Source organism: Cyprinus carpio, chromosome B7 (assembly GCF_018340385.1).
Source record: "Cyprinus carpio isolate SPL01 chromosome B7, ASM1834038v1, whole genome shotgun sequence".
Lineage (NCBI taxonomy): Eukaryota > Metazoa > Chordata > Actinopteri > Cypriniformes > Cyprinidae > Cyprinus > Cyprinus carpio.
Window position 1 is genome coordinate 2,801,792 of NC_056603.1, and position 26,445 is coordinate 2,828,236.

At 38.9% G+C, this 26,445-nt stretch overlaps 1 protein-coding gene across 1 annotated transcript in view; it reads left to right on the forward strand.

Moving 5' to 3' along the window:
• The window catches only part of LOC109073188 (macrophage mannose receptor 1-like), a 34,904-nt gene extending 18,567 nt beyond the window's left edge, over nucleotides 1-16,337 (forward strand). The window contains exons 3-4 of the mRNA XM_042728881.1: nucleotides 14,570-15,021; nucleotides 15,790-16,337. Of these exons, the coding sequence (XP_042584815.1) occupies nucleotides 14,570-15,021; nucleotides 15,790-15,939 (602 nt within the window). The 3' untranslated portion in view covers nucleotides 15,940-16,337. The remainder of the gene's footprint in view (nucleotides 1-14,569; nucleotides 15,022-15,789) is intronic.
• Nucleotides 16,338-26,445: the final 10,108 nt, after the last annotated feature.

Consider the following 26,445-nt stretch of genomic DNA (forward strand, 5'->3'; position numbering starts at 1 on the left):
CTCACATACATGAGAAATATATTTACAGAAAGCTTGAAATGTATTTTAAACGAATCAATTCAGAAAGAAAGCATTATGTAATCTGTGAAGGTTGTATTTCTCTCTGAAGGCGCGTCCATGTGGAGAGAGTCAGCACTGTGAATTTCATCTTTCAGCCGACAAGAAAAATTTTGTTTATTAATAAATAATTCAAATGTCTCCTTTTTCACAATTATTGGGCTACTTCTGCCTGTGCTTTGTGGCAAACTTAATGCATGTTCTTGAGCGCAGAATACATTAAGGCTCATTATGGATTATAGATGTAAATTTAATATAAACCTGCGATTAGTTGAATAATGACAAATGAACGACTAGTAACTAGAAAAATCTTACGTGGGGGTAGATCTATTAAATATCCTCTAGACATCTCTGTTAAAGTTTTTAAAGCATTTTATACGCGTTTGCATAAATTCTTCTTTCAGAACGGTCTGTAATTGAGAGATACCTTAACAAAGATTTTTCCTCTGAAACACAAAAAAGAAAATTTAAATAAAATTGATGTTTTATGTTTTGAGAATGGCCAACCCTTCTCTGCAGATATTGTTGCTTCTGGTTTGTGCATTGTAAATAGGCTACAAATAATAATAATAATAATAATAATTATGTCTCCAAAAACTTCAAAATGTTTTTTGTCATGTCTGTAACGCATGTGTATTCCCAAATCTTAAAAAGCCTATAAAACATCATAGACGGATCATACTGATGTCTGGACTCTGTTTGGGATTTAGAAAAACATAAAGAGATGGTTCAATATATTGGTTATGAAAAGGCTACATTCTGTGCGAATTTATATTTCATAGTCTAAAAAATATTGTTTAGACGAAACAAAATAAAATTAACGCAACAGTTTGCGAATTTATTTATTTTATTTTATTTTATTTATTTATTTATTTATTTATTTTTTAGTTAAGGCAACTACCTCTGAAATTAAGTTATAATAATCAATAAACTATATTGCGCTATACAGTAGTCAAACATTTGAAGTGGATAAAACCTTTCTTCAAAGTTGCCCCAAAAACCAAAATGACGAGGCAATCGTCCTATCTAAACCTGTTCTGCAAGTTTGATACCCTCATAAGACACTGTCCATATGAAAGACCAAGAGATTCACACCTTTATCTCGACCCCCACAAGCTATACAGAGCTTCCCCCCAACCCCCTCCAGCTGAACTGAACTCGGTCTGTTTTTTTGGCTGTGAGGAACGGTGTGTTGTCATGTTACTGGGCTGAAACATGCCTGCACTCACAGCAGCCCTACTCTTTTTATTCATTATTTTCCCCCAGGCAATATTATTGTTTTCACAAGACCATAATAATAACAAATTATCAATTGATAATTAATCATTATTTTACTTAAATCATTGTTATTTGTGAACGTAGCGTTTGCGGAAGGCTTTAAGACCAAGCGGAATCCTCCGTCAGCTGCTCCCGCTTCACAGCGAGTCCGACTCGCGCTAACTGCACCCAGCTTCAAAGTCTGCAAGTTTTGATTTAAATAAATAAATTCGAGTGAATACAACTTACTGATCATGAGCCCAACATTTAGGAAGACAGAAAAACATTCAGTCTACATGAAGGAAGATGTATTTCATTGTAAGTTAATGCTGTTAAATAGAGAGTTAAATAGAGAGAGAGAGAAATAAAAAAAAAAACGTGTTGGCTATTCCTAAACTTGGAGCTCATTATATTGAAGTACAAATCCAAACACCAGAAGCAACCTACACTCTCCCAGTGTTTTTTCATTGAAAAGTATGTTTTTTTTTTTTTTATTCACAGGCTATATGGTTGAAATAATATTTTAGTTCAAACTTTAAGTTCCATTGTTATAAAAAAAATGCTTAATTGGCTAACATTTCATAGACCTTCAGTTGTTATGCTTAAATATCCCAAACCATCTGTAATTTCACAGTATTTTCACCTCCTAAATCAATAACCTTTAAAGTAACAATTCTATAATGGTCAAATTTACTCAAACCGATGGCATTTTTAATGACATTATTTTTTATTTTATTTTATTTTTTTAGAATAATTGTAGTCTAGGCAAGGCAAGGCAAGTTTATTTATATAGCACATTTCGTACACAATGGTAATTCAAAGTGCTTTACATAAAAGAAGGTAAAATAATCATGAAGAAAAATTAATAACAAAAATAAAACAAGCAATTTTAAAAACATAAAACAGGCAATTTTAAAACATTGGAAATGATTTAAAAATTGACGTATTTAAAATGAATTTAAAACAGTTAAAAAATAGAAAATGATTTTACATAGAATATAGTGAATATGTAAAATACAGTGCAATCAATTCGAACATCGCACAGTGCTCATTCAACAAATGCACAGCTAAACAGATGAGTTTTGAGTCTAGATTTAAATGTGACTAATGTTTTAGCACATCTTATCTCTTCTGGAAGCTGATTCCAACTGCGGGCGGCATAGTAACTAAAGGCGGACTCCCCTTGTTTTGTGTGAACCCTTGGTATTTCTAACTGACTCGATCCTAATGATCTGAGTGGTCTGTTAGGTTTATATTCAGTGAACATATCTGCAATATATTTTGGTCCTAGGTCATTGAGTGATTTATAAACGAGTAAAAGTACTTTAAAATCAATCCTAAATGTAACTGGAAGCCAGTGTAAGGACCTGAGGACTGGTGTGATATGCTCAGATTTTCTGGTTCTAGTCAGAATCCTGGCAGCAGCGTTCTGGATGAGCTGCAGCTGTCTAATGGTCTTTTTTGGAAGGCCGGTGAGGAGACCATTTTACAATAGTCCACCCTGCTGGTGATAAAGGCATGAACGAGTTTCTCCAAGTCTTGACTGGAAACAAAACATCTAATTCTTGCAATGTTTTTTTAGATGATAGTATGCTGATTTAGTTACTGCTTTGACATGACTACTGAAACTAAGGTCTGTCTCCAGAATCACAGTAAGATTCCTGACTTGATTTTTAGTTGTTTGTCCCCTTGAGTCAAGGTATGCATTCACCTTGAAAACTTCATCTTTGTTTCCAAATGCAATAACTTCAGTTTTTTCCTTGTTTAACTGAAGAAAGTTCTGGCACATCCAACTATTAATTTCATCAATACATTGGCAGAGGGAGTCAATGGGGCTGTAGTCATTTGGCGATAAGGCTAGGTAAATCTGGGTATCATCAGCATAGCTGTGATAGGCAATTTGGTTCTTTCTCATTATCTGACTTAGTGGGAGCATATACAGGCTAAACAAGAGCGGTGCCAGAATTGAGCCTTGTGGGACTCCGCATGTCATGGACGTCCACTTAGACTTATGCTCTCCTAGACTCACATAATAACCTCTCCCTTCTAAGTATGACCTGAACCATTTGAGTACCATCCCAGAAAGCCCGACCCAGTTTTCCAGTCTCTCTAGTAGTATGTTATGATCGACAGTGTCAAACGCAGCACTGAGATCTAGCAATACCAGCACTGATATTTTGCCAGAGTCAGAATTTAAGCGAATATCATTTATTATCTTAATGAGCGCTGTCTCTGTGCTGTGATGCAGTCGAAAACCAGATTGAAAATTGTCCAGGTATCCATTTGAGTTTAAGTATTTGTTCAGCTGATTAAAAACTACCTTTTCTATAATTTTGCCTATAAAAGGAAGATTAGATATTGGTCTATAATTGCTCAGAATGGTGTTATCAAGATTGCTCTTTTTCAGGAGGGGCTTTACAACTGCAGTTTTCAGGGAGTTTGGAAATGTCACAGAAAGAAGTGAGGCGTTCACCACTTCTAAGAGATCTGCTTCTAAACAGTTAAGCACACTTTTGAAAAAAGATGTGGGAAGTGTGTCAAGATCGCAGGTTGAAGATTTTAGGTGCTGCACTATTTCTTCCAAAATTTTGCTATCAATTGCTTCAAAAATAGACATAGTATCTTTTTGATATTGCGTCCAGATCTGTCTGACCTCTGCATTACTTGAGGATGTGCTAATTGCCTTCCTGATATTAATGATCTTCTCAGAAAAGAAGGAAGCAAACTCATTGCATTTGGTAACTGAGAGAATTTCACTGGGAATCTGACTTGGGGGGTTTGTCAGTCTCTCAACAGTGGCAAAAAGAGTACGAGTGTTGTTTAAGTTACTGTTTATAAGGTTTGAGAAGAAATTCTGTCTAGCTGTGGCTAGTTTCACATTAAAAGCATGAAGGCTGTCTTTATAAATGCTATAGTGAATTTCAAGTTTCGTCTTCCGCCACATCCGCTCGGCTTTTCTGCATTGTCTTTTCATAGTCTGAACTGCTGTTGATCTTCTCCAAACTGATTTCTGTCTGTTTGTTTTCTTACTGACTATTATTGGAGCAATATCATCAATAACATTCTTAACTTTTGAGTTAAAGGAATCAAGGAGAATATCAACAGAGTCTGCAGAAATGCTTGGTGTTAGAGATATAGCCTCCATAAACCGCACACTAGTGTTATCGTTAATGCATCTCCTTCTGACAGAGACAGATCTAGATTCATTGGTAGCAGAGATCAATATATCAAAGAAAATACAGAAGTGATCAGATAGTGCTACGTCCTTAATAACAATGGATGAAATGTTTAGACCCCTACTGATGATTAAATCTAGAGTGTGTCCACCTTTGTGTGTGGGTCCATGCACATGCTGAATCAGGTCAAAAGTGTTTAGAACCGTTATCATTTCTTTTGTAATTTTGTTTTCTGCATTATCTATATGAATATTAAAATCCCCTGCAATAGCAAAACAGTCAAACTCTGAGGAAATCATTGATAGCATTTATGTGACCTCTTCAACAAAGGCTGGAGAGTATTTTGGAGGCCTGTAAATAATGATAAACAGAATGCGTGGAGCACCTTTCAGCACAATCCCTAGATATTCAAAAGACAAGTACTGACCAAATGACATTTGCTTGCATTGATAGACATCTTTAAATAGAGCAGCTACACCTCCACCTCTCCTAACAGTCCTGCAGACACTCATGAAAGTAAAGTTAGGAGGGGCTGCTTCATTGAGGACTGTTGCACTGCAGCTGTCTTCTAGCCATGTTTCATTTAGAAACATAAAATCCAGATTGTTTGTGGTTATAAAGTCATTGATTAGAAATGATTTATTTTTTATTGAGCGAATGTTTAAAAATGCCAACTTGATGGCAGTACTTTGTGTCTTTATATCAATCTTAGTTTGATGCATTATAGGTCGCAGATTCGATGAGTTTGCCCTTGAGCTTGAAAAGACCTTAGACTTTCTATCACGTGATAAAACTGAAATATAGAAAGCTACAGGCACGCTGGGTTCCCGCTTGTTCTGTAAACATTTGTGAATGTTGCTGCTATTATAGCGGGGACCCGACACATATCACTGAGAGCTGCTATCAGTTGTTTTTGGTTCACCTACAGCAGATGGAGGGTTTGGGCCCTGGCGTTGTGGCAGCGGTCGGAGGGCTCTCACAGGAGGAGGGCCCACAGGCTTTGGTGGTTGGGGGGCCCGCTGTTTTTTTTGGTGATATTTGCGGGCTTGCAGCGAATGAGTGAGAGAGTTTAGTCCCAGCATACACCAATTCCTCCATTTTCTGTGAGAAGCACAGAAGTGGAGATGCTGGACAGAGGGATAATGTGTCTCGTGAGCAGGGCTATGTCTCTGGTGTTTCCAGTGACTGTGATATGTTGTCCTGGCTTCCCTGGCTGTTTTCCAGAAGGTCGTCCTTGGGTGCTGAGTCTTGTATCTGTTTTTGATACATCACAGTCTGTCTGTGAGGAGCTCTGTGGGCAGGGCTCAGCCGGGATAGTGTCCATCAGAAGTGCTTGTTGTGGCTGGATGGTGTTATCAGTGTCCTTGTGGGATATGTCAACCACATGATGACTCGGACCTGGTGTGTGTGTGCTGAATGAATTGACATACTCTGCTGAAGGATGGCGTAAGCAGAAGTAGAAATTGTCCTTAAGCACTCTAGCTCCAAGTTTGTTAGGGTGGAGGCCATCCGGTTTAAACAGTTGTCTATGGCCCCAGAACAGATTGAAGTTGTCGATGAAATAGTTGTCTATGGCCCCAGAACAGATTGAAGTTGTCGAGTTCAGCCCAAGCAACCGTGAAACATGTTTGTTCCCCTTGCTGGAAGTGGTCCACTGATGAACGACTGAACTTTGAGTCTTCGAAGTGTTTCAAAGAGTTCACTGAAGTCCTTCTTAAGGAGTTCTGACTGCTCTTTCCGAATATCATTCTTCCCCACATGGATGATGATTCGATTTGCAGTCTTGTGCTTCATCAGAATGTTCTGAAGTTCCTTGTTCACATCAGAAACCGCTGCTTGAGGAAGGCAGCATGTTGTTGTAGTGCTGCTACTGATGTTTCTGATAATAGAGTCACCCGCTATCAGAGTCCTGGGCTCGGCTGCGCTCTGAGCTGAATGCCGCTGTCTGCTCGACCTTGAGCGCCTGTTAGTAGCGGTGTTAGCTGCTGGCTGATCCGATACATGTTTAATCACATTTGGGGATTCCTCACCCGCATTCATTAATGCTTCAAATCTGTTCTCAAGATGTATAGGGGGTGGCAGAATACCAGTATTCACAAGCCTTGTAATAGTCGAATCTGGGGTAGAGGATGCTACAGCAGCAATACGAGAAACTCGTGACAATCTGATGTCTTGTGTTCCTTTGGGTCTCGCTCCCTGTTTGTGCCATCGATTAGTGTGGCGATCAGTTTCGGCTTGTTCCTCTACACTTGGTATAAACTGTTGAGATTCAGAAGATTCATGAGACTCACCGGCTGTATGCTGAGAGGGTCCATGACGACGGTCTGCTGAGTGTTCCGCCTGTTTTGGAAGTCCAGCAAGTAACTTTGTTTCAAGAACCACAATCCTTTGTAGAAGTTTGCAGCAGTTTATGCAACAAGTATATTCAACAGGAGGCATTTTCTCTCTCTTCTGTTTGAATGTAGGCAGTTGTTTTCCCGTCTCCGGAATGTAAGCTGCTGGCAGTGGGAGGCAAAGTCTTCTTTTTGTAGTATAATTCCAGTCCCAAAGAGTTTTTAGTTTTAGTGTTTGTGCCAAAAATCTGTTGTTTGAGCACTGTGCTGTGCTGATCTGCTGAAGTAAAAATCTTAGAAAAATCTGAGAAAAGTACAGAAATAAGAAGCAAAGCGCAGAGCAGTAAGCTAGAACGTCCGAACGGTAGCAAAGCCGTAGATTTAAGTCTACATAAATAGGTTAACGCAAAACAAATATGAATAATATTTGGATCGTCCCTTATTTTTCCCTTATTTTCTTAAAGAATAAACACTAATTTTCTACAAGAATAAACATGATAACATATTATTAATTCATAGAAATAATTTAAGCAATTAAAACCTTTTTTTTTTTTTTTACTTGAACTTCAATACTATTAAACTGACTTTAAAATCTCAAGGAGTTTATAAGTTAAAAAGGGTAAAATGTCACAGTGCATGTTAAACAGTCTAAATGAACTTGTGTTAACAATATAATTAGAACTAACAATATAATTCGATTTTCTTTTTAAAATGAACAATTCCTGTATAAAATGGGACATAAACCTTTATATCAAACATTTTGAAATCGTCCACAGCTGAGCAACGCGCGAGGCAGGTTGAGCGTGCAAAGTTAATGTGCTGCACAAAGTCATTTTCAGATCCAATGAAAAAAAAAAGAAGAAGAAGAAAAAAAAAACCTGGATAATCTAGTGTGACGAAGAGGCTGAGGCGGTCGGATCCATCCGCAGTATTTTATTAACACAGGTAAGCCAGCAGAGATAGACAGTCATAGAAGTCAAGGACACTAGGCAAGGCCAGTATAAATTACTCAAAACAGCAGTAAGGTGGTGGGGGTAATAGAATAGTAGTTAATAAAGCAGGCATGGGTCAAGGGCTGGCAGCTTAGGTTCAAAAACGAGATCAGAGTAAGTCAAAATCACAAGAACAAACACGAGAAACAAGCTAGAGGCAGAGTTTGGGTAAATCAAGACTTCACAAATGAACGATCAGCAGAGCAGTCCAGATAAAGGGGAGCTGAGGGTACACAGGTGATAAACATGCAATGATAAGGAGATTAATCAGGAGATAATGAGCAGAGGTGGGTAATAGGAAAAGCGGTCCTAATACGCAGGAGAGAGGGATCTGGTGAAACCAGGAGGAGGCGTTGTCTAGCGTTCCGTGACAGGGGGGAGGGATCTGTTTGCGGCTCCGGGAGGGAGGACCTGGCCGACGGCGGGGTCTACCACGGGGTCTTGGAGCAGGTCGATCTGGGTGGTCTCGGTGAAAAGCAGCAGTTAATGTGGGATCCAGGATGTCCTGAGACCTGACCCAGGATGTCCTGAGACCTGACCCAGGAACGCTCCTGGGGACTGTACCCCTCCCAGTCGATAAGGTACTGCAACGCCCCACCGTGACGTCTGGAGTCCAGGACCTCTCGCACCCGGAAAGCCTCCGCGCCGTCTACCTCAATGGGGGGAGTCTGCACAGGAGCAACCTCCTCCCGGCTCCTCTCTCTCCTGGGGGCGACAGCGGGTCTGAAAAGGGACACATGAAATGTGGGTGAGATCTTGTAGTGAGCAGGGAGTGCCAAACGAAAAGAAACTTGTGTTATCTGACGCAGAATCTTAAATGGCCCGACGAAACGAGGAGATAGTTTCCTGCTCGGGAGCTTGAGACGGAGATCTCATGCAGAGAGCCACACCCACTGGCCGGGTCGGTACCTGGGACCCCCACACCTCCTCCGATCTGCCTGATGCTGGTAACGGCGAATGGCGCGCTGCAAGTGAATATGAGCAGCATCCCATGTGGCCTCGCTGCGCCGGAGCCATGCATCTAGTGCTGGGAGGTCGGATGGCTCCCCGGCCCACGGGAAGAGGGGAGGCTGGAAACCTAAAACACATTGAAAAGGCATTAGACCAGTGGCAGGCTTTAACAGGGAATTCTGGGCATACTCCGCCCAGGCCAGAAAGCGACTCCAGTCCTGCTGATTCTGGTGGCAGTAAGTTCTTAGAAATCGAATCAAATCCTGGTTTAGACGTTCAGCCTGCCCATTGGCCTGGGGATGGTAACCAGAAGTTAAACTGACATTGATATTGAGTTTGGAACACAACTCTTTCAAGACACGGGAGGTAAACTGGGACCCGCGGTCAGTGACAATGTCTTAGGGCAGACCAAAGAGACGGAACACTTGGTTGAGAAGAGCCTCGGCTGTCTGTAAGGCCGTGGGCAGGCCAGTCAGGGGTATAAAATGGCAGGACTTAGAGAAGCAGTCCACCACGGAGAGGATAGTCGTAAATCCCTGGGATGGAGGCAGATCCGTAACAAAATCCACTGCGATGTGCGACCAGGGACCCTGTGGTACTGGCAGAGGTTGTAATAATCCAGCGGGTTTGAGATGGGAGGATTTCACAGTGTTACAAACGGAGCATTGATGAATAAACTTGATGACATCAGACTGGAGTGAAGCCCACCAAAAGCGATTGGAAACCAACTGTATGGTGGCCGCGATACCAGGATGACCTGCGCTAGGGGTGCAGTGAACCCACTGAAGCACACGGTGGCGGAGCCCGGACGGAACAAAGAGACGGTCAGCGGGACATTCTGGTGGTGCGGGATGATTACTTAGAGACGCCGTGATCTCAGAGATGATGTCCCACTGGACAGGAGCCACGATTAGTGCAGAGGGAATAATGGGTTCAGGCTTAGATTCTTTACTGGGACCGTCAAACTGTTGGGACAGGGCGTCCGCTTTGCCGTTCTGGGAGCCCGGCCTGTAGGTGATCTTAAAATCGAATCTTGAAAAGAACAGAGACCAGCGAGCCTGGCAAGCATTCAGACGCTTAGCTGACCTGATGTACTCCAGATTCCTGTGATCAGTGAGCACAGTAAAAGGCTGACGAGCTCCCTCCAGCCAGTGCCTCCACTCCTCAAAGGCGGTCTTCATGGCCAGGAGTACTCGATCACCCACGTCATAATTGCGTTCTGCAAAGTTGAGCTTGCAAGAGTAGAAGGCACACGGGAACATTTTCGCAGGGTTACCATACCGCTGAGACAGCACAGCCCCCACTCCTGTGTTAGATGCATCCACTTCAATGATAAACTCCCTCTCAGGATCCGGGTGATGGAGAATAGGAGTAGAAGTGAATTTCTCCTTGAGCTGAGCAAAGGCCGCAGCACAATCCGTTGTCCACTTAAAATATTTACCCCCTCCTAGAAGCAGAGATGTGAGGGGAGATGCAATTACACTGAAGTTGCAGATGAATCTGCGGTAAAAGTTGGCGAAGCCCAAAAAGCGTTGCAGCTCCTTAACAGAGGAAGGTTGGGGCCACTTCACCACGGCTTTGACCTTGCTGTCATCCATCAGAACTCCGTCTGCACTGATAATATAGCCCAGAAAGGAGATATGTGTCTGGTGGAACTCGCACTTGGAGAGCTTGGCATAGAGCTGGTTATCAATCAGGCGCTTGAGGACCGCACGAACATCTTGGACATGCTCCTCAAGGGAATCAGAATAAATCAAAATGTCATCAATGTAGACAATAACTATCTGATGTAACATGTCCCGGAAAATTTCATTTACAAAGGCTTGAAAAACGGAAGGACTGTTTGACAGGCCGAAAGGCATTACCCGATATTCGTAGTGCCCGGATGTAGTAGAAAACGCAGTTTTCCACTCGTCACCACTCCGTATGCGAATCAGGTTGTATGCGTTCCTTAAGTCCAGCTTGGTAAAGTAGCGGGCAGTACGGAGCATCTCCAGGACTGCTGGGACTAACGGGAGAGGATAGCGGTATTTCTCTGTCACTTCATTAAGACCATGATAGTCGATGCACGGCCGAAGACCCCCATCCTTCTTCTTAACGAAAAAGAATCTGGCGGAAGCCGGAGATGTAGAGGTAGTAATAAAACCTTTAGCCAGCTGTTCGTCAATGTACGCACTCATGGCTTCTGTTTCAGGTTGTGACAGCAGGTAAACTCTTCCGCGTGGAGGTACAGCCTCAGGCAAAAGCTCAATGGCACAGTCACCAGCACGGTGAGCCGGAAGATGAGAGGCTTTGGTTTCGCTGAAAGCCAGAGCTAGATCGTGGTATTCGTGGGGAATTCTCTGAAAATCCACTCCCTTGAGGTAAGCACTGTGGAGTTCAGAACCTTGGACAGCAGCCATACAGTTGATCTGACAGAATGCGGACCACCGGGATATTCTCCCATCTGACCAGGAAATCTGGGGGTTATGTCTCTCTAGCCATGGAAGCCCCAAGATTATTGGATGCCCAGGCGAGTGAATCGTGAAGAATTGGATAGTTTCAGAATGCTGTGTCCCGAAGCTGAGCGTGAGGGGTTGCGTGGAGTATTGCACCTCTCCAGACCCCAGGGGCCGTCCATCCAGCGCTTCCACGGTCACACCAGACTCACATGCGAGGAGAGAAACATGATGAGTTTTGGCAAATGCAAGGTCGATAAAATTTCCAGCAGCTCCAGAATCAATCAAGGCTTTTACGTTTAAAGTTTGTCCGTTAAACTTTAGAAGAGTGATTAGAACTCACCGCAGCAGAATTCCTGAGTGCTGGATTAACCGGACAGGTAGCCCTCAGATGTCCCGCCTCTCCGCAATACATGCAGAGATGATTACGGCGTCTCCTCTCCCGCTCCGCCGTAGAGAGGCGTGTGTAACCAATCTGCATGGGCTCCGACTCCGTGCTGGGGGAAGAACACTCAAAGAAACTGGACCTGAGAGGTGTGCGTCGGGAGCGAATCAAGTTGTCGAGCTCCATTATTTGATTCAAGGATTTACCGTCGTCGCGGCACGCCAGCTCTCCGTGGAGGTCCGGGTTGAGTCCCTTGCGGTACAGGAGCTTAAGCAGTTCCTCCTCCCATCCAGCTTGAGCTGCGAGGTTCCGAAAAGAGAGTGTGTAGTCCGCTGCGGTAGAATTACCCTGGCGTAACGTGAGCAGTAGTTCTCCTGGATCCTTTCCTCCCGCTGAATGTTCAAACACCTCTCTGAATTGGGTTAAAAACTCATCATAAGAGGGGAAAGAGAGCTGACCTCCATACAAGAGTGCAGTAGCCCATTCCAAAGCCCGGCCGGTGAGTAGGGAGCATATGAAGGAAACGCAGCTCTCATCAGTGGAGTAGGACTGTGTCTGCTGGTCAAAATACAAGCTGCACTGCAACAAAAATCCCTTACAGGCAGAAGGTGAGCCATCAAATTTCTTGGGAAGGGATAATTTAGGCTGGTTTGAATTGTTACTCATGGCAGGTGGAACGGGAGCAGGTGCAGCTGGATTCGGAGCTTGATTCTCAGCCATGCTCGGCGAGGATAGGGCTCGGACAGATCTCACGAGCTCCTCGGTAAGAGCTGTTAATTTGACCAGCTGTTGCTGATGGGTGGCCAGCACATTAGCTTGAAAGGATACCTCAGAGGCCAGTCGATGGAAATCTGCTGGATCCTGTTTTGGTGAAGTCTTCTGTGACGAAGAGGCTGAGGCGGTCGGAACCATCCGCAATATTTTATTAACACAGGTAAGCCAGCAGAGATAGACAGTCATAGAACTCAAGGACACTAGGCAAGGCCAGTATAAATTACTCAAAACAGCACTCAGGTAAGGGCAATCCAAGAATCGTAACTCAAACAGGCATGGGTCAAAGGGCTGGCAGCTTAGGTTCACAAACGAGATCAGAGTCCAAGTCAAAATCACAAGAACAAACACGAGAAACAAGCTAGAGGCAGAGTTTGGGTAAATCAAGACTTCACAAATGGACGATCAGCAGAGCAGTCCAGATAAAGGGGAGCTGAGAGCAGAGGTGGGTAATAGGAAAAGCAGTCCTAATACGCAGGAGAGAGGGATCTGGTGAAACCAGGAGGAGGCGTTGTCGAGTGTTCCGTGACACCTAGATTAGGCCCAGACTCTGTTCCTAAGTATATAATAATTCTAATTACTGTTAACCCACAGTAACAAATTTTAACTGATTAATCGCCTATTTTCGTTTGCTGCATGTTTTTTTTTTATTTATTATTATATATTTTTTTTAAAAACAGGCTAAAAAATAAATTACGTTTGTGAGAGGAAAAAAATTTATAAGTCATGTATAAGTCGCATTTTATTACATTCAGAAATAATAACGGCTGGCCTAATAATATTATAATGTGCCAACAGGATATTTTTAGTTCCCTTCACTTTACAACAAATCCTTTAAATTTAACAAATTTATCAGAACAGAACAAGAATTTAAAATATATAATTCTAATGGATAAATAAAATTGCAGTATATAATAATATAGGCTTAGCTATAAACAATCAAAAAAATAAATGAATAATAATTTAAAGCGAACCATAAGGTAAGGTTGGGCTCTCTCATTCGGGAGAAATCCAAACGTTTCCGTATTCATGATGTTGCCTATTTCAAGCTTAACTATTATTCATTAGGAAAAATAGGCTTTGTAGTTCACGCGTGTTTCAGTATCAACAACAAAAAAAAATCATAATTAGCAAAAATATGCCAAAGTGGACCGCTGCTCGTGCCGGATGGCACGGTGAACAGCTGCACTTTTTCCAATGAATGTGCGCGAGGCACCAGCGCGATCAAACAGCTGAAACAGAAAATACTCAATTTTTGGTCACACAGTAAAGGCATAATTCAAAAATGCAAAGTGTTAGCAGTTTGAAAAATCAAGTATAATAACAGAATTAATAATAATCATTGCTAAATGCTGGACCGTTCTCATTTCGATCTGCAAATGGAACCTGAAGGATTTTTTTTTTAAACCAAGAATAAACCGAAATGAAAACATTTAGCTTTTTATCCGTATCTATAGGCCTTATATTTAATGACTGTTTTATAACAATAGCATGCATAAGATCCTTTGTGTAAAGGTCTTTCTTTAAATTTTTGATGAGTAGACTGTAGCCTAAGACTATCCTACATTTTGAAATTAACTCACTGTACATTTTTTAATGGTTTTTAAAGATGTTACAATGTTATATCATAATGTTATTGTTGTTTTACTTCCTCTTTTTATCTCATTTTACAATTACATTCAGTTCGCAATATGTCCCTTTGCGCCACCTGGTGGTAGTTTAGCGAATGAATTTAACACGCGACTGACTTGCAGGTAACGCCGCAGCCCTGCGGCGCCGGTACGCGCGGCAGTATTACTCATTTTGGTTGTCTACCTACTGTATATAAACAGTGCAATTATCATACAGAGTAACACACACACAGATCTACTGGTTTGTATTTACACTCCAGACTTAAATCACAGAACTATTTTTTTTCTTTCTTATGTTATGTTCATCTGTATCAATCATCACAGTTTCGGATTCAATCCATCATTTAAATAACACTGTCGATCCTAAAACTATGAAATGTGTAGACAGCAGCATGTCAAATGTATGTTGCATTCAAAAAGTGAGCAAATAGCTCTGCCTTTATAAAATCACTTTTCCAAGCCATTTTTTGAGTATAAGTTTGTCCATATTTTCTATGAACAAATGTATATACTTAGTTAATTTTGTATGGCACTTCACATTTTCAAGAATGTTTCTCTGTCCAATCTACTCCTTACAGACACACAGGACACACTTCAGAACAAGTTTAAGTTCATTGAAATGGAAATGAACTGGCATGATGCTCAAATTCACTGCAGAACACACTACGTAGACCTGGCCACCATTACAAACGATACAGAGAACACGTTCCTCGCAAACATACTTTATGTCGAGGGCCACACTGATAATTGGATCGGCCTGTACAAGATCCCATTTAACCCATGGCTATGGTCAGATAATAGCAGTGTATTGTTGTCCTCTGTGAAATGGGAGTCTGGGCAGCCTGATGTGAACGGAATCAAGGATTGTGTGAAAGCCAGTACTGAAGGACTGATGGCTGATGACTCCTGCTCGACTCCACTGCCTTTCTACTGCAGCGAAAACAGGAAAAAAATACAACGTGTGAGATTCACAATCAAATCAGACGGAGATCTGGACGAATCTGCAGTGATGGAGGCCATAGAGAAGAAGGCGAGATGATTCTGCACGTTATTTTAATATCATTAATATGCTATTGTAGTTTAATATGCATAATAGTAATTTTAGACTGTTCTGAATTGGTTTTTATTTTCATTTTTCCTGTTTCTATTTTAATTTTAGTTAATTGTGCACTGTAAAAAATTTTAACCTCTCCAACTCAAAATTTTCTAGTGACTGGTTACATGTAAATTTTTCAATTGCCCTAATTGAATTTATAAAATCAAATTTACAATAATTCAATTTGGCCAATTGAAACGTATAGATGTGATCAATAATTCACACAAATTAAGTTAGGCCAATTGAAAAATTTAGATGTGATCAGTCAATAAAAAAAGTGTGTTGTGTGTTTGTGTCACTTGTATGTTTGCATGTTTCTAAGCAATATGACAACATATGAAAATATATTTTTTTGTATAAAACTAGAATGAAAGAAAAAAAAAATCTCCCAATGGGCTCAGAAAAATCAGCTAGCTTTCCTTTGAACTGAACCTAGCTTTCCACAGAAAGAGATTTTTTCCTTGTTTTAAGCAACAAACAAACAAACAAACAAAAACATTTTGGTACATTTGCTTCTTATCTTCTGTCATTTGAATATTTGTTGATCTAAGAATGTTTATATTTTAGTTGTACTGAAAAACAGAACAAAAATTAGATTAATTTAAAAAGTATGACAATTGACAATGACAATTCTTTTTTTCAAAAATTTATTTTATTCGAATTAACATATAACACTCATGACTGATGTAATCTGGTCTTTAGATGAAGGAGATCCTCTCGGATCAGGACATGGAAATCACATCCAGCATAAAATGGAGCGTCCAACCTGACGGGAAGATCTTCCAGCAGCAGAAAACACAAGAAAACACACAAGAGACGCCATGTGAGGAGTTAGATCCAATGAAACACTAGACTCTGATACAAGCTATAACTTGTCCAAACATTAATGAATCTTTAAGCAAAAAGCATTCATAATAAATGATAGATGTTCAACACCATCACATGTAATTAATACAGTCAATGCATGGTAAATTATAAAATAATGATGGAATATAAATATAGGCAAAAATTTAGCTTAAATCTATTAAGTACAGCAATTTTTTTTATTTAATCTATGATTGATATGCTGTGCAATCGATTAGAAGACTGAACTGACTCAGGTTAACATGCGAGCACAGCGTTGTGCAATTCAATGCCGAGATTTGCTATTTCTATTAATAAAAACTTATCACTTTTCCTCTTTTTTTCCACGACAAATACCTAAATATTTTGGTAACACTTTATGTACCTTATTTTTTAACGTGGAAGTAAGCCATTTTCTGTGAATGTGCGAGACTTCTGGTTCATTAACCGCTGTAGGGAAATAACGAGAAGAATAACAAAGTCAAATTTCAAGTTTGTTTTATGTAGCACATTTAAAAACCGCTAGCACGGCTGACTAAAGTGCTGAACAAACAAAGACATAGAACACATGACAACCGACAGATTCATGCCATAAACTCACTATTCATTAAAAGCCAAAGAAAAGAAATAGGGTTTAAGAGATGATTTGAAAACATTTAAAGACTGTGCTGATCTGATTAGGCTGGAAGGCTGTTCCACAGCTTAGGGCCAGCAAATACAAAGGCTCTATCCCCTCTATGCTTTAACCGTGATTTGTGGACAAAGAGAAGTCTTTGATCACCAGAACTCAGATTTAGTGTAGGATTGTATGGATAAAGTTGATCAGATAGATAGCTCGGTGCCAGATTATTTATAGATTTAAAAACATAGAGAATAATTTTTAACTCAATTCTAAGATGCACAGGTAAACAATGCAACAATTTCAAAATTGGAGTAATGTGATCAAATTTACGTTGTCCTTTGAGGAATTTAGCAGCAACGTTTTGTACTAATTGGAGACGAGCGATGGAAGATTTAGAAATGCCAAGATAAAGAGAGTTGCAGCAGTCCAAGCGAGATGTAATGAGCGCATGGATAGCAATCTCTAAAGTTTTCACAGAGAGAAAATATTTAATTTTGGAGAGAAGGCGTACCTGAAAAAAACAGGAACTTATAACTGCCATTATTTGTTTATCAAATTTGAGACTCTGATCCCTTAAAACACCTAGGTTCTTAATGCAGGAAGAAGCAAAAGGAGCAAGGTAGTCCAGGTCGATACATCTGCTCCCTGAATTTTCACTGGGGCCAAAGACTATAACCTCGGTTTTTGATTCACTCAGAAATAAAATTTTTGAGAGAACCTCGTTTTCACTTCATCCAGGCATGCAAAAAGAGATTCTAGTGCAGCATGTTTATTTTGTTTCAAAGGTAGATACATTTTGGTATCATCTGCAAAGCAGTGAAATGATACACCATGCTTTCTGAAAATAGAGCCCAAAGGAAGTAAATACAAAGAAAAAAAGAATGGGTGCGAGAATAGAACCCTGTGGCACTCCATAGGAAAGTTTAGCAGGCAACGAAGAAAAATTACCTAATCTGACAGAGAAACTTCTGTTTGTTAAATATGATTTGAACCAGCTAAGAACATTTCCCTGGATGCCCACAAAATATTCTAGTCGAGATAAAATAATTTTATGATCAACTGTATCAAAAGCCGAGGTTAAGTCTAACAGAATTAGTATAACAGAGTCACCAGAGTCAGTCGCTAACAAAGTATCATTAAGGACCCGTAATAAAGCAGACTCTGTGCTATGCAGAGGCTTAAAACCAGACTGGAAAGTTTCAAAAATATGATTTGCAGTAAGGAAAGGCTGTAGCTGAATTCCAGTACTTTAGTAATAAACGGAAGATTTGAGATAGGTCGAAAATTATAAAAATTACTAGCATTAAGAGACGGTTTCTTAAGAAGAGGTGTCACAGTAGCTTCTTTGAAGCTATAAGGTATAGTCCCTGAAACTGAACATTTATTCAGAAAAGACACCAAACTAGGTCCAACTGGGTCAAAAAAAAAATTTTTAATACGTGGAGGGAGAACATCATGAGAGCAGAAAGAAGGTTTCAAATGGTCGATAATTTCTTTGAGAGACTGAAGAGAAACTGGATCAAAAGCACTCCATATGGCTAAAGAGCAGCAAAATGCAGTAAACAAAGTGCAGTTAATGGTAAAAATGTTTGCACTACAAAACAATACACTAAAATAATATGGTAAGACACACCAGTTTGCAATATCAAGCAGCAAAACTAGCTGGAAAATAGCTGGACGTGGAAGAGACCAGAAGCCTTGCACATAAAGTTTACGAATGTCCAGGAAAAATAAGGTGGATAAAGAAGAATTCTCACTATTGACTAGAATGCATTTTACTTGCATAGAAAATCCTAGATCAGTTAATCCTACCCCATACCTAAATTTAGCAACTACCTTTAAGCCTATTAACTATTAACCCTTTAAGCCTAAAGTGTACACACCCCCCCCACCACAAAAATATTCATAATCTAATTATTAAGCAACCACTAAAAGGAATAACACACAATATGTCTCATTTTAAAGCTTAGAAACTCAGCTTTTTACTGCCATTCTTAACAAGCACTTGATCAACACCAAATACTGTAGGGGTCATATGAAAGCTAAGAGTATGAACTTTACATTGCATGTAGTCAATTTAAGTACTGAGTTATATGCTGATAAATAAGAAAAGCGTGTTTTCATAATTTATAATACATTACAGTACATAGTACAAAAATCATATGGCAAAAACATCACTCAGATCAGATAGTAATGTGCCATATATCATTTGAAAGATCTCAAAGTAGAATACAACAATTTGTCAGGTTTTGCTTATAACTTTAATATTCATTTACTCTTCATTCACATAGGATTTATCATTAATTACTTTTATTTTTCCACTTAATCATATAATAATTTTAATCATTTATTTACTCATATCGATTCATTCAATGATTAGTCATTTATTTTTATTTTATTTTAATTTACAAAAAAAAAAAATGTATAAAAATATATAGTTTTAGGTTTCTCGTTCACTCAGAATGTCTCCATTTCAAGGATGATGCAGTGAAGCAGTAATTTTCCATTGCTGTGGTCTGTGCTATAATAACACTTGTTGTATTTGTGCTGGTCAGACGACGTCTGAGCATTGAAACATAAACATGTGCTTGTGTGGTTAATGGTGATTCATCTGCATGGTTTACAGAAGGCAGTTTTGGTTCCTTGCCGCTGTCGCCTCTGGCTTGCTTAGTTGGGGACACTTCATTTACAGCGATATCATTGACTTGATTGCAAATGATTGCACAGATACTTTTTAAACTGAACTGAGCTGCATGATGACATCACTGAATTCATTGATGAACTGCCTTTAACTGTCATTTTGCATTATTGACACACTGTTTTCCTAATTAATGTTGTTCAGTTACTTTGACAATCTGTTTTGTTTAAAGCGCTAAATAAATAAAGGTGACTTGACTTGACTTGACTAGTTTTAATTGATCTTAGTGCTGTGGACGACAGTATAGATCATGACATACTCATAGATGGATTACAAAACTAAACGGATATTCAAGGACAGATTTAAGATGGTTTAGATCCTACCTGTCCGACTGTTACCACTTTATTTATTTAAACTAAGAATCACATCAATTAACGCCAGTAAAGTACGGAGTGCTGCAAGTATCTGTCTTAGGCCCTCTGCTATTTTCAATATACATCTTGCCCTGCGTAATATTAGAAAATATGGGATTAGTTTCCATTTTTATGCTGATGAAACTTAACTAGTAAGACACTATAGAGTTGTTACTAATCAAATGAAATCAGTATCAACAAAATTTGTCATTGCAGTGTAGAGGTGGCACAAAAGCTGCATCTGAAGTGGCATTTAGATGCATTTACACCGAATGTTTAATGCAGAACATGAATACATTTAACTGAAAGGAATGGAAATGAATAATATTTTGATGTTTCAAAAACAAAATGTTGAATACTGATATTTGAAATTATTTTGAAAAAGAGAGAGGAAATATATACTTTAAGTATAAAATTTAAATCATCAATAGGTGGTGGCAAGTAACTGCATGAGAAAGTCATTGAGTCATTCATTCAACAATTCGTTCAAATTCAGTAATGAAACACCGCTGTGTGTTGATCGGAGGTGCAAAACAGTGCCGTTTAGAACTTTTTGTTTAGAACTATTTTTTTTATTGACTTTTTGGTGAAATACAGCAAAAACAGGGACTGTTGTGTCCAAAATGTAAGTCACTAAATATTAACTTCTGGTTTATTGAGCTGTTTAATAAAATCAATATCACATTTGCAATCGTGCTGATATATAGAGAAAAAAATTGGCACTTTTCGTATGATATTCTCTATCAGATGATATAAGTATAAAAGACAGTCACACTGGGGAATTTTTTATCTTGAATTCAGGGGAATTCTAAATGTATTTTAGTAGACTAAATCAAGCAGTGTGTGAACTAGTTTAACCAACATCATGTAGTGCACATAGGTGTTTTTTTTTTTTTCTTTTTTTTTTGCAATATACTTGATAATTTCAGATTGAATATTGTAAATACAACAATTACAATATTATTTTAGATAATATATAATTGCACACCCCTATTACCAGGTCATGAAAATATGATCATATTACCCCAATTTTACAATTTCTACACTGGCTACCTATTAAGTTCTATATCAGTTACAAAATATTGCTACTTATTTGTAAGGCCCTTAATGGTTTAGCTCCTGCGTACTTAGTCTTCTATCACACTGCAATCCATCACGCTCCTTAAATTTGGGAAATCTGTAGTACCTAGGATATCAATGTCCACTAAAGGAGGTAGCACATTTTCATATTTGTCTCCTAAACTCTGGAAAAGCCTTCCTGATAGTGTTCAGGGTTCAGACACTTAATCTAGATTAAAAACACATTGCTTTAGCCAAACACTCACATAATGTAACTCATAACCTGTTATTTCTGATCAAATGTGCATAATTATTTATTGCTCAAAAAGTTTTGAACAGCAGCTGTGCTAATTATTCTCTATCTGCGTTTCTGTTTCTGCCATGGGATGGGCATCCCGAGGTAACTAGAGATTGCACAGCTTCAGTCTGGATCCAACTCTTATGAAGATCTGAGATGACTGAACACCTGAGAAGAGATGATGCCAACCCCTCAGAGGACCTCAGATGATGCCAACCCTGAACCAATATACAAAACTACCAAATTTTTCTTACATTACTATAATTTTGTCACAACATACAATAATTTCTGTTAACAGTGTTCACTGCTTCTGTTTGGATACATGCCATTAACTAACTGCATGATTTTTACGTTACATTTCTGCCATATGCTGTACATCACCTTGCCATAGTCACTGATAAACTACTCCGAAATGTACAAACTTAATTTTTTGAAGCTGCTTTCAAACAATGTTTTGTGAAAAGTGCTAAGAAAAAAAAAGTATTTTCTTATAAAATTATAATAATCTATTTCTATTTATTTTATTTTTAAGTGTACCTGAACTGAAGTACAGAAAAATACCTAATATAATATAAAAGTAATTGATCATTTTTTGAGTGAAAGTACAAAAGTATTTACTTTTCTAAATGCACTTAAATATCAAAAAAAGTACTGACAAATCATAGTTAATAGTTCTCTGTATGTTTGAATACTCACTGCCTCACTCACTGTTGTTTTTTATTACTTCGTCTTATCTTCATTTTGTTTTGTTTTTTACCTACATTTTATTTTACTTATTCATATCTAAGTTGCTTACCAGAATATTCACTGGTCTTTGTATCCTGTATATAATAAAATATAATTTATAATTTAATCTAGAAAATTTTGTAATCAAACAACAACAAACAGCAGCATACTGTCTATTAATAGTAGCCTGAATTATTACCTCAATTAGTGGTTTAATGAGTCAATGAACAACAACTCAGAAAGTAAATCATGGTGCTGCCATCTGGTGCTAAAAAACATGAAGCACACATATGACAATGCATTCATTATTCACTGTAAACAGGCTTTTTTTCTTTTTGCAGTGCATTCTGTTAAAACTAAGGCATAACTGCATGATAAAGTGGAACACAAGCACAAAATTGGAAAAAAATAAATAAAATAAAATTATAAGTTATAAAATATACACCCATTAAAAATGATAAAATAAAACAAAAGTCTGACACCACTAGTAAAAACATTTTGACATTTGGCATTCTTTTTTAATTTAATAAATTATTACAAATTAAATGTCAGCACTGGAGCCTCATGAACTAAACCTGATGATCCAAACAGCAGAGATGGTCAGAAGAACCTCTGACCATCTCTACAAAGAGTCACACAATCAATGGCACTCATTTACAGACAGTAGATAAACATAGATAAATGTAACAATCTCCGACAAAATAATACTTTTACTAATGCAGCAACATTAGAAATGTGTATTTGCTGCCACTAAGCGGCATTATAACCATAAACTTTGAAATGTTAGAACGTCAACATGTTGGAGCTGTCCCTGTCTCTTGTTTACTGTTCGCAGTGCTGCTGAGTGGTTTGCGTTTGTAGCTCCGTGTAGCTTTGTTTTTCTGCTGGAATCTATCTTACTAATACTCTATCTTACTGTTGTTTAAACTGCCAAAGTACAATTTAATTCTCACCATATTTCTGATTTTATCTACCCAACTAATTTGACATCTTTCGGCTTTAAGGACTGCATGTTAGCTTTCCGTTAGCCTGTTAGACTGTCAGTAGCATACCCATTTGCATTTTATACCACTTCTTGCTTTTCTCCTTCGCTCCATTTTTTACAAGTCCATCAAACAACTGTGGTGAGTTGGAATAAATGTAAATCTTTCAGCCATCCACACACTGGTCGTAATATACTGATACATGGAACAGTTACTTGTTCATCTACACATGTGATTTACCTTATTCGTTGTCCGTGTGGTCTCGCTTACGTTGGTAAAACTTCTAGTTCATTATGCACCCACATTACTGAATATCAGAGTAACATTAGGACGGGAGTTGAACGTAGTCCTATAGCAGTGGTTCGCAATCCTGGTCCTGGAGAACCCCCAACACTGCACGTTTTTGGTGTCTCTCTTATCTGACACACACATTCGAGGTCTTGGAGACTTCACTAATGAGCTGATGAGTTGAATCAGGTGTTTTTGAATAGGGAGACATCTTAAATTTGCTGTGGTGGGGGTTCTCCAGGACCAAGATTGGGAACCACTGTCCTATAGCATAGGATTTTGATTGGGTGGGACTGTATTTTAGTGTTTTAAATTTTATCGTTTTTGGGGGTTTATTTCATGCATATTGGTAAGTTTTACATTTGAGAAAACTTTTACAATTCATACTTTTACAATTTATACTTTAAATACGTTGTCACCTTTTGGGTTGAATGAAGAATTTGATATTAATCCCTACTAGTAACTAGAAAAATCTTACGTGGGGGGCAGACCTATTAAATGCCCTCTAGACATCTCTGTTGGAGTTTTTAAAGCATTTTATATGCGTTTGTATGAATTCTGCTTTCAGAACGGTCCGTAACGGAGAGATGACTTAACATAGATTTTTCCTCTGAAACACAAAAACGAAAATTGAAATAAAATTTATATTTTATGTTTTGAGAATGGTTAACCCTTTTCCATTCTGCAGATATTGTGGCTTATGGTTTGTGCATTGTAAATCACAGAAAGTCTACAAAATGATGTCTCCCAAAAACTCATTAAACACATTCATAGATGGATACTTTTCTGATGTCTGGACTCTGTTTGGGATTTAGAAAAACATAAAGAGATGGTTCAATTTACAGGTCCTTCTCAAAAAATTAGCATAATGTGAAAAAGTTCATTATTTTCCATAATGTAATGATAAAAATTAAACTTTCATATATTTTAGATTCATTGCACACATACATCTTTTATTGTTTTAATACTGATGATTTTGGCATACAGCTCATGAAAACCCAAAATTCCTATCTCAAAAAATTTGCATATCATGAAAAGGTTCTCTAAATGAGCTATTAACCTAATCATCTGAATCAACTAATTAACTCTAAACACCTGCAAAAGATTTCTGAGGCTTTTAAAAACTCCCAGCCTGGTTCATTACTCAAAACAACAATCATGGGTAAGACTGCCGACCTGACTGCTGTCCAGAAGGCCATCATTGACACCCTCAAGCGAGAGGGTAAGACACAGAAAGAAATTTCTGAATGAATAGGCTGTTCCCAGAGTGCTGTATCAAGGCACCTCAGTGGGAAGTCTGTGGGAAGGAAAAAGTGTTGCAAAAAACGCTGCACAATGAGAAGAGGTGACCGGACCCTGAGGAAGATTGTGGAGAAGGACCGATTCCAGACCTTGGGGGACCTGCGGAAGCAGTGGACTGAGTCTGGAGTAGAAACATCCAGAGCCACTGTGCACAGGCGTGTGCTTTTGAACCAGAAACAGCGGCAGAAGCGCCTGACCTGGGCTACAGAGAAGCAGCACTGGACTGTTTTTCAGTGGTCCAAAGTACTTTTTTTCGGATGAAAGCAAATTTTGCATGTCATTCGGAAATCAAGGTGCCAGAGTCTGGAGGAAGACTGGGGAGAAGGAAATGCCAAAATGCCTGAAGTACAGTGTCAAGTACCCACAATCAGTGATGGTCTGGGGTGCCATGTCAGCTGCTGGTGTTGGTCCACTGTGTTTTATCAAGGGCAGGGTCAATGCAGCTAGCTATCAGGAGATTTTGGAGCACTCCATCTGCTGAAAAGCTTTATGGAGATGAAGATTTCGTTTTTCAGCATGACCTGGCACCTGCTCACAGTGCCAAAACCACTGGTAAATGGTTTACTGACCATGGTATTACTGTGCTCAATTGGCCTGCCAACTCTCCTGACCTGAACCCCATAGAGAATCTGTGGGATATTGTGAAGAGAAAGTTGAGAGACGCAAGACCCAACACTCTGGATGAGCTTAAGGCCGCTATCGAATAATCCTGGGCCTCCATAACACCTCAGCAGTGCCACAGGCTGATTGCCTCCATGCCACGCCGCATTGAAGCAGTCATTTCTGCAAAAGGATTCCCGATCAAGTATTGAGTGCATAACTGAACATAATTTTTTGAAGGTTGACTTTTTTCGTATTAAAAACACTTTTCTTTTATTGGTCGGATGAAATATGCTAATTTTTTTTTGAGATAGGAATTTTGGGTTTTCATGAGCTGTATGCCAAAATCATCAGTATTAAAACAATAAAAGACCTGAAATATTTCAGTTGGTGTGCAATGAATCTAAAATATATGAAAGTTTAATTTTTATCATTACATTATGGAAAATAATGAACTTTTCACAATATGCTAATTTTTTGAGAAGGACCTGTATTGGTAATGAATACATTCTGTGAGAATTTATATTTCAGGTTTTGACTGTGAATGTCACGTCTGTAACGCTGGAATTGCCCGATAACGAAACTAAAACGAATCAGGCCTATGTGATGTCTTGGGACAGTTTCTTATTACTGCAATATATTTTTACATTTGTATTGCCAAAACAACTGCAGAATTGCTTACAATTAAAACGGAAAATAGTACAAAGCAGCATAGGCTATACATTAAGAACAAAAGTTTTTTGTCTCTCTGGCAGATCCTTTTTTGCCAGTTTCTTTGTCTTTCTCTCATAAGCGCCTCATCTCTCCTGAGATAAAACAAAAACATATTATATTAGGCCTATGCAGTTGCAAACATTGCAAAAGCCAAACCCAGCGAGGCATGAAAATACTTTGCCTAAACCTGCTCTGCAAGTTTGAAACCCTCATCAGACACTGTCCATATGAAAGAGCAAGATATTCACACCTTTATTTTTCAACCACCACAATATAGAACTACCTCCAAACCCCAGCCCCCTCCAGCTGGACTGAATTCAGTCGCTACTGGTAGCTTAGTGTAAAATGGACACACTCTATCTAAAATAAAAAATGGTGTAACATAAACCAGCGAACTGCAGAACATATTTGTATTAATCATTTTATATATTATTTTATTATATATAAAAAAAAAAAAAATAATAACATTTAAAAAAAAACACCAAAACCGGGGATTTGAACCTTTGTTGCTAAAATCACTGACTAACTTAATAAACGAAACTTCCCTTTTCCAGAGACACTCTTCATTCATCTCACTTCGCAATAATAAAAATAACAGCCGTGTTTATTATAGTGCTGATCTTCAGGTTTTTAATAGCCTCAATAGCCTCCTCTGGAATAACTGGGTTTAGGTAAGTCTCTGTAATTACCAAAACACAGCAGTCCTGGATGGTTTTCTGTGTGGATGTAATAAGTTCCAGCTCGTCGATTTTGTTGGTGAGTGATCTTGTATTTGCAACGAAGAGCCTCGGCAGTTGAGGCTTGTGTGGATCTTTGCCTAGCCTGGTTCGTTTTCCAGCTCTGCAGCCTCGCTTCTGTTTCCTCTCTCTGTG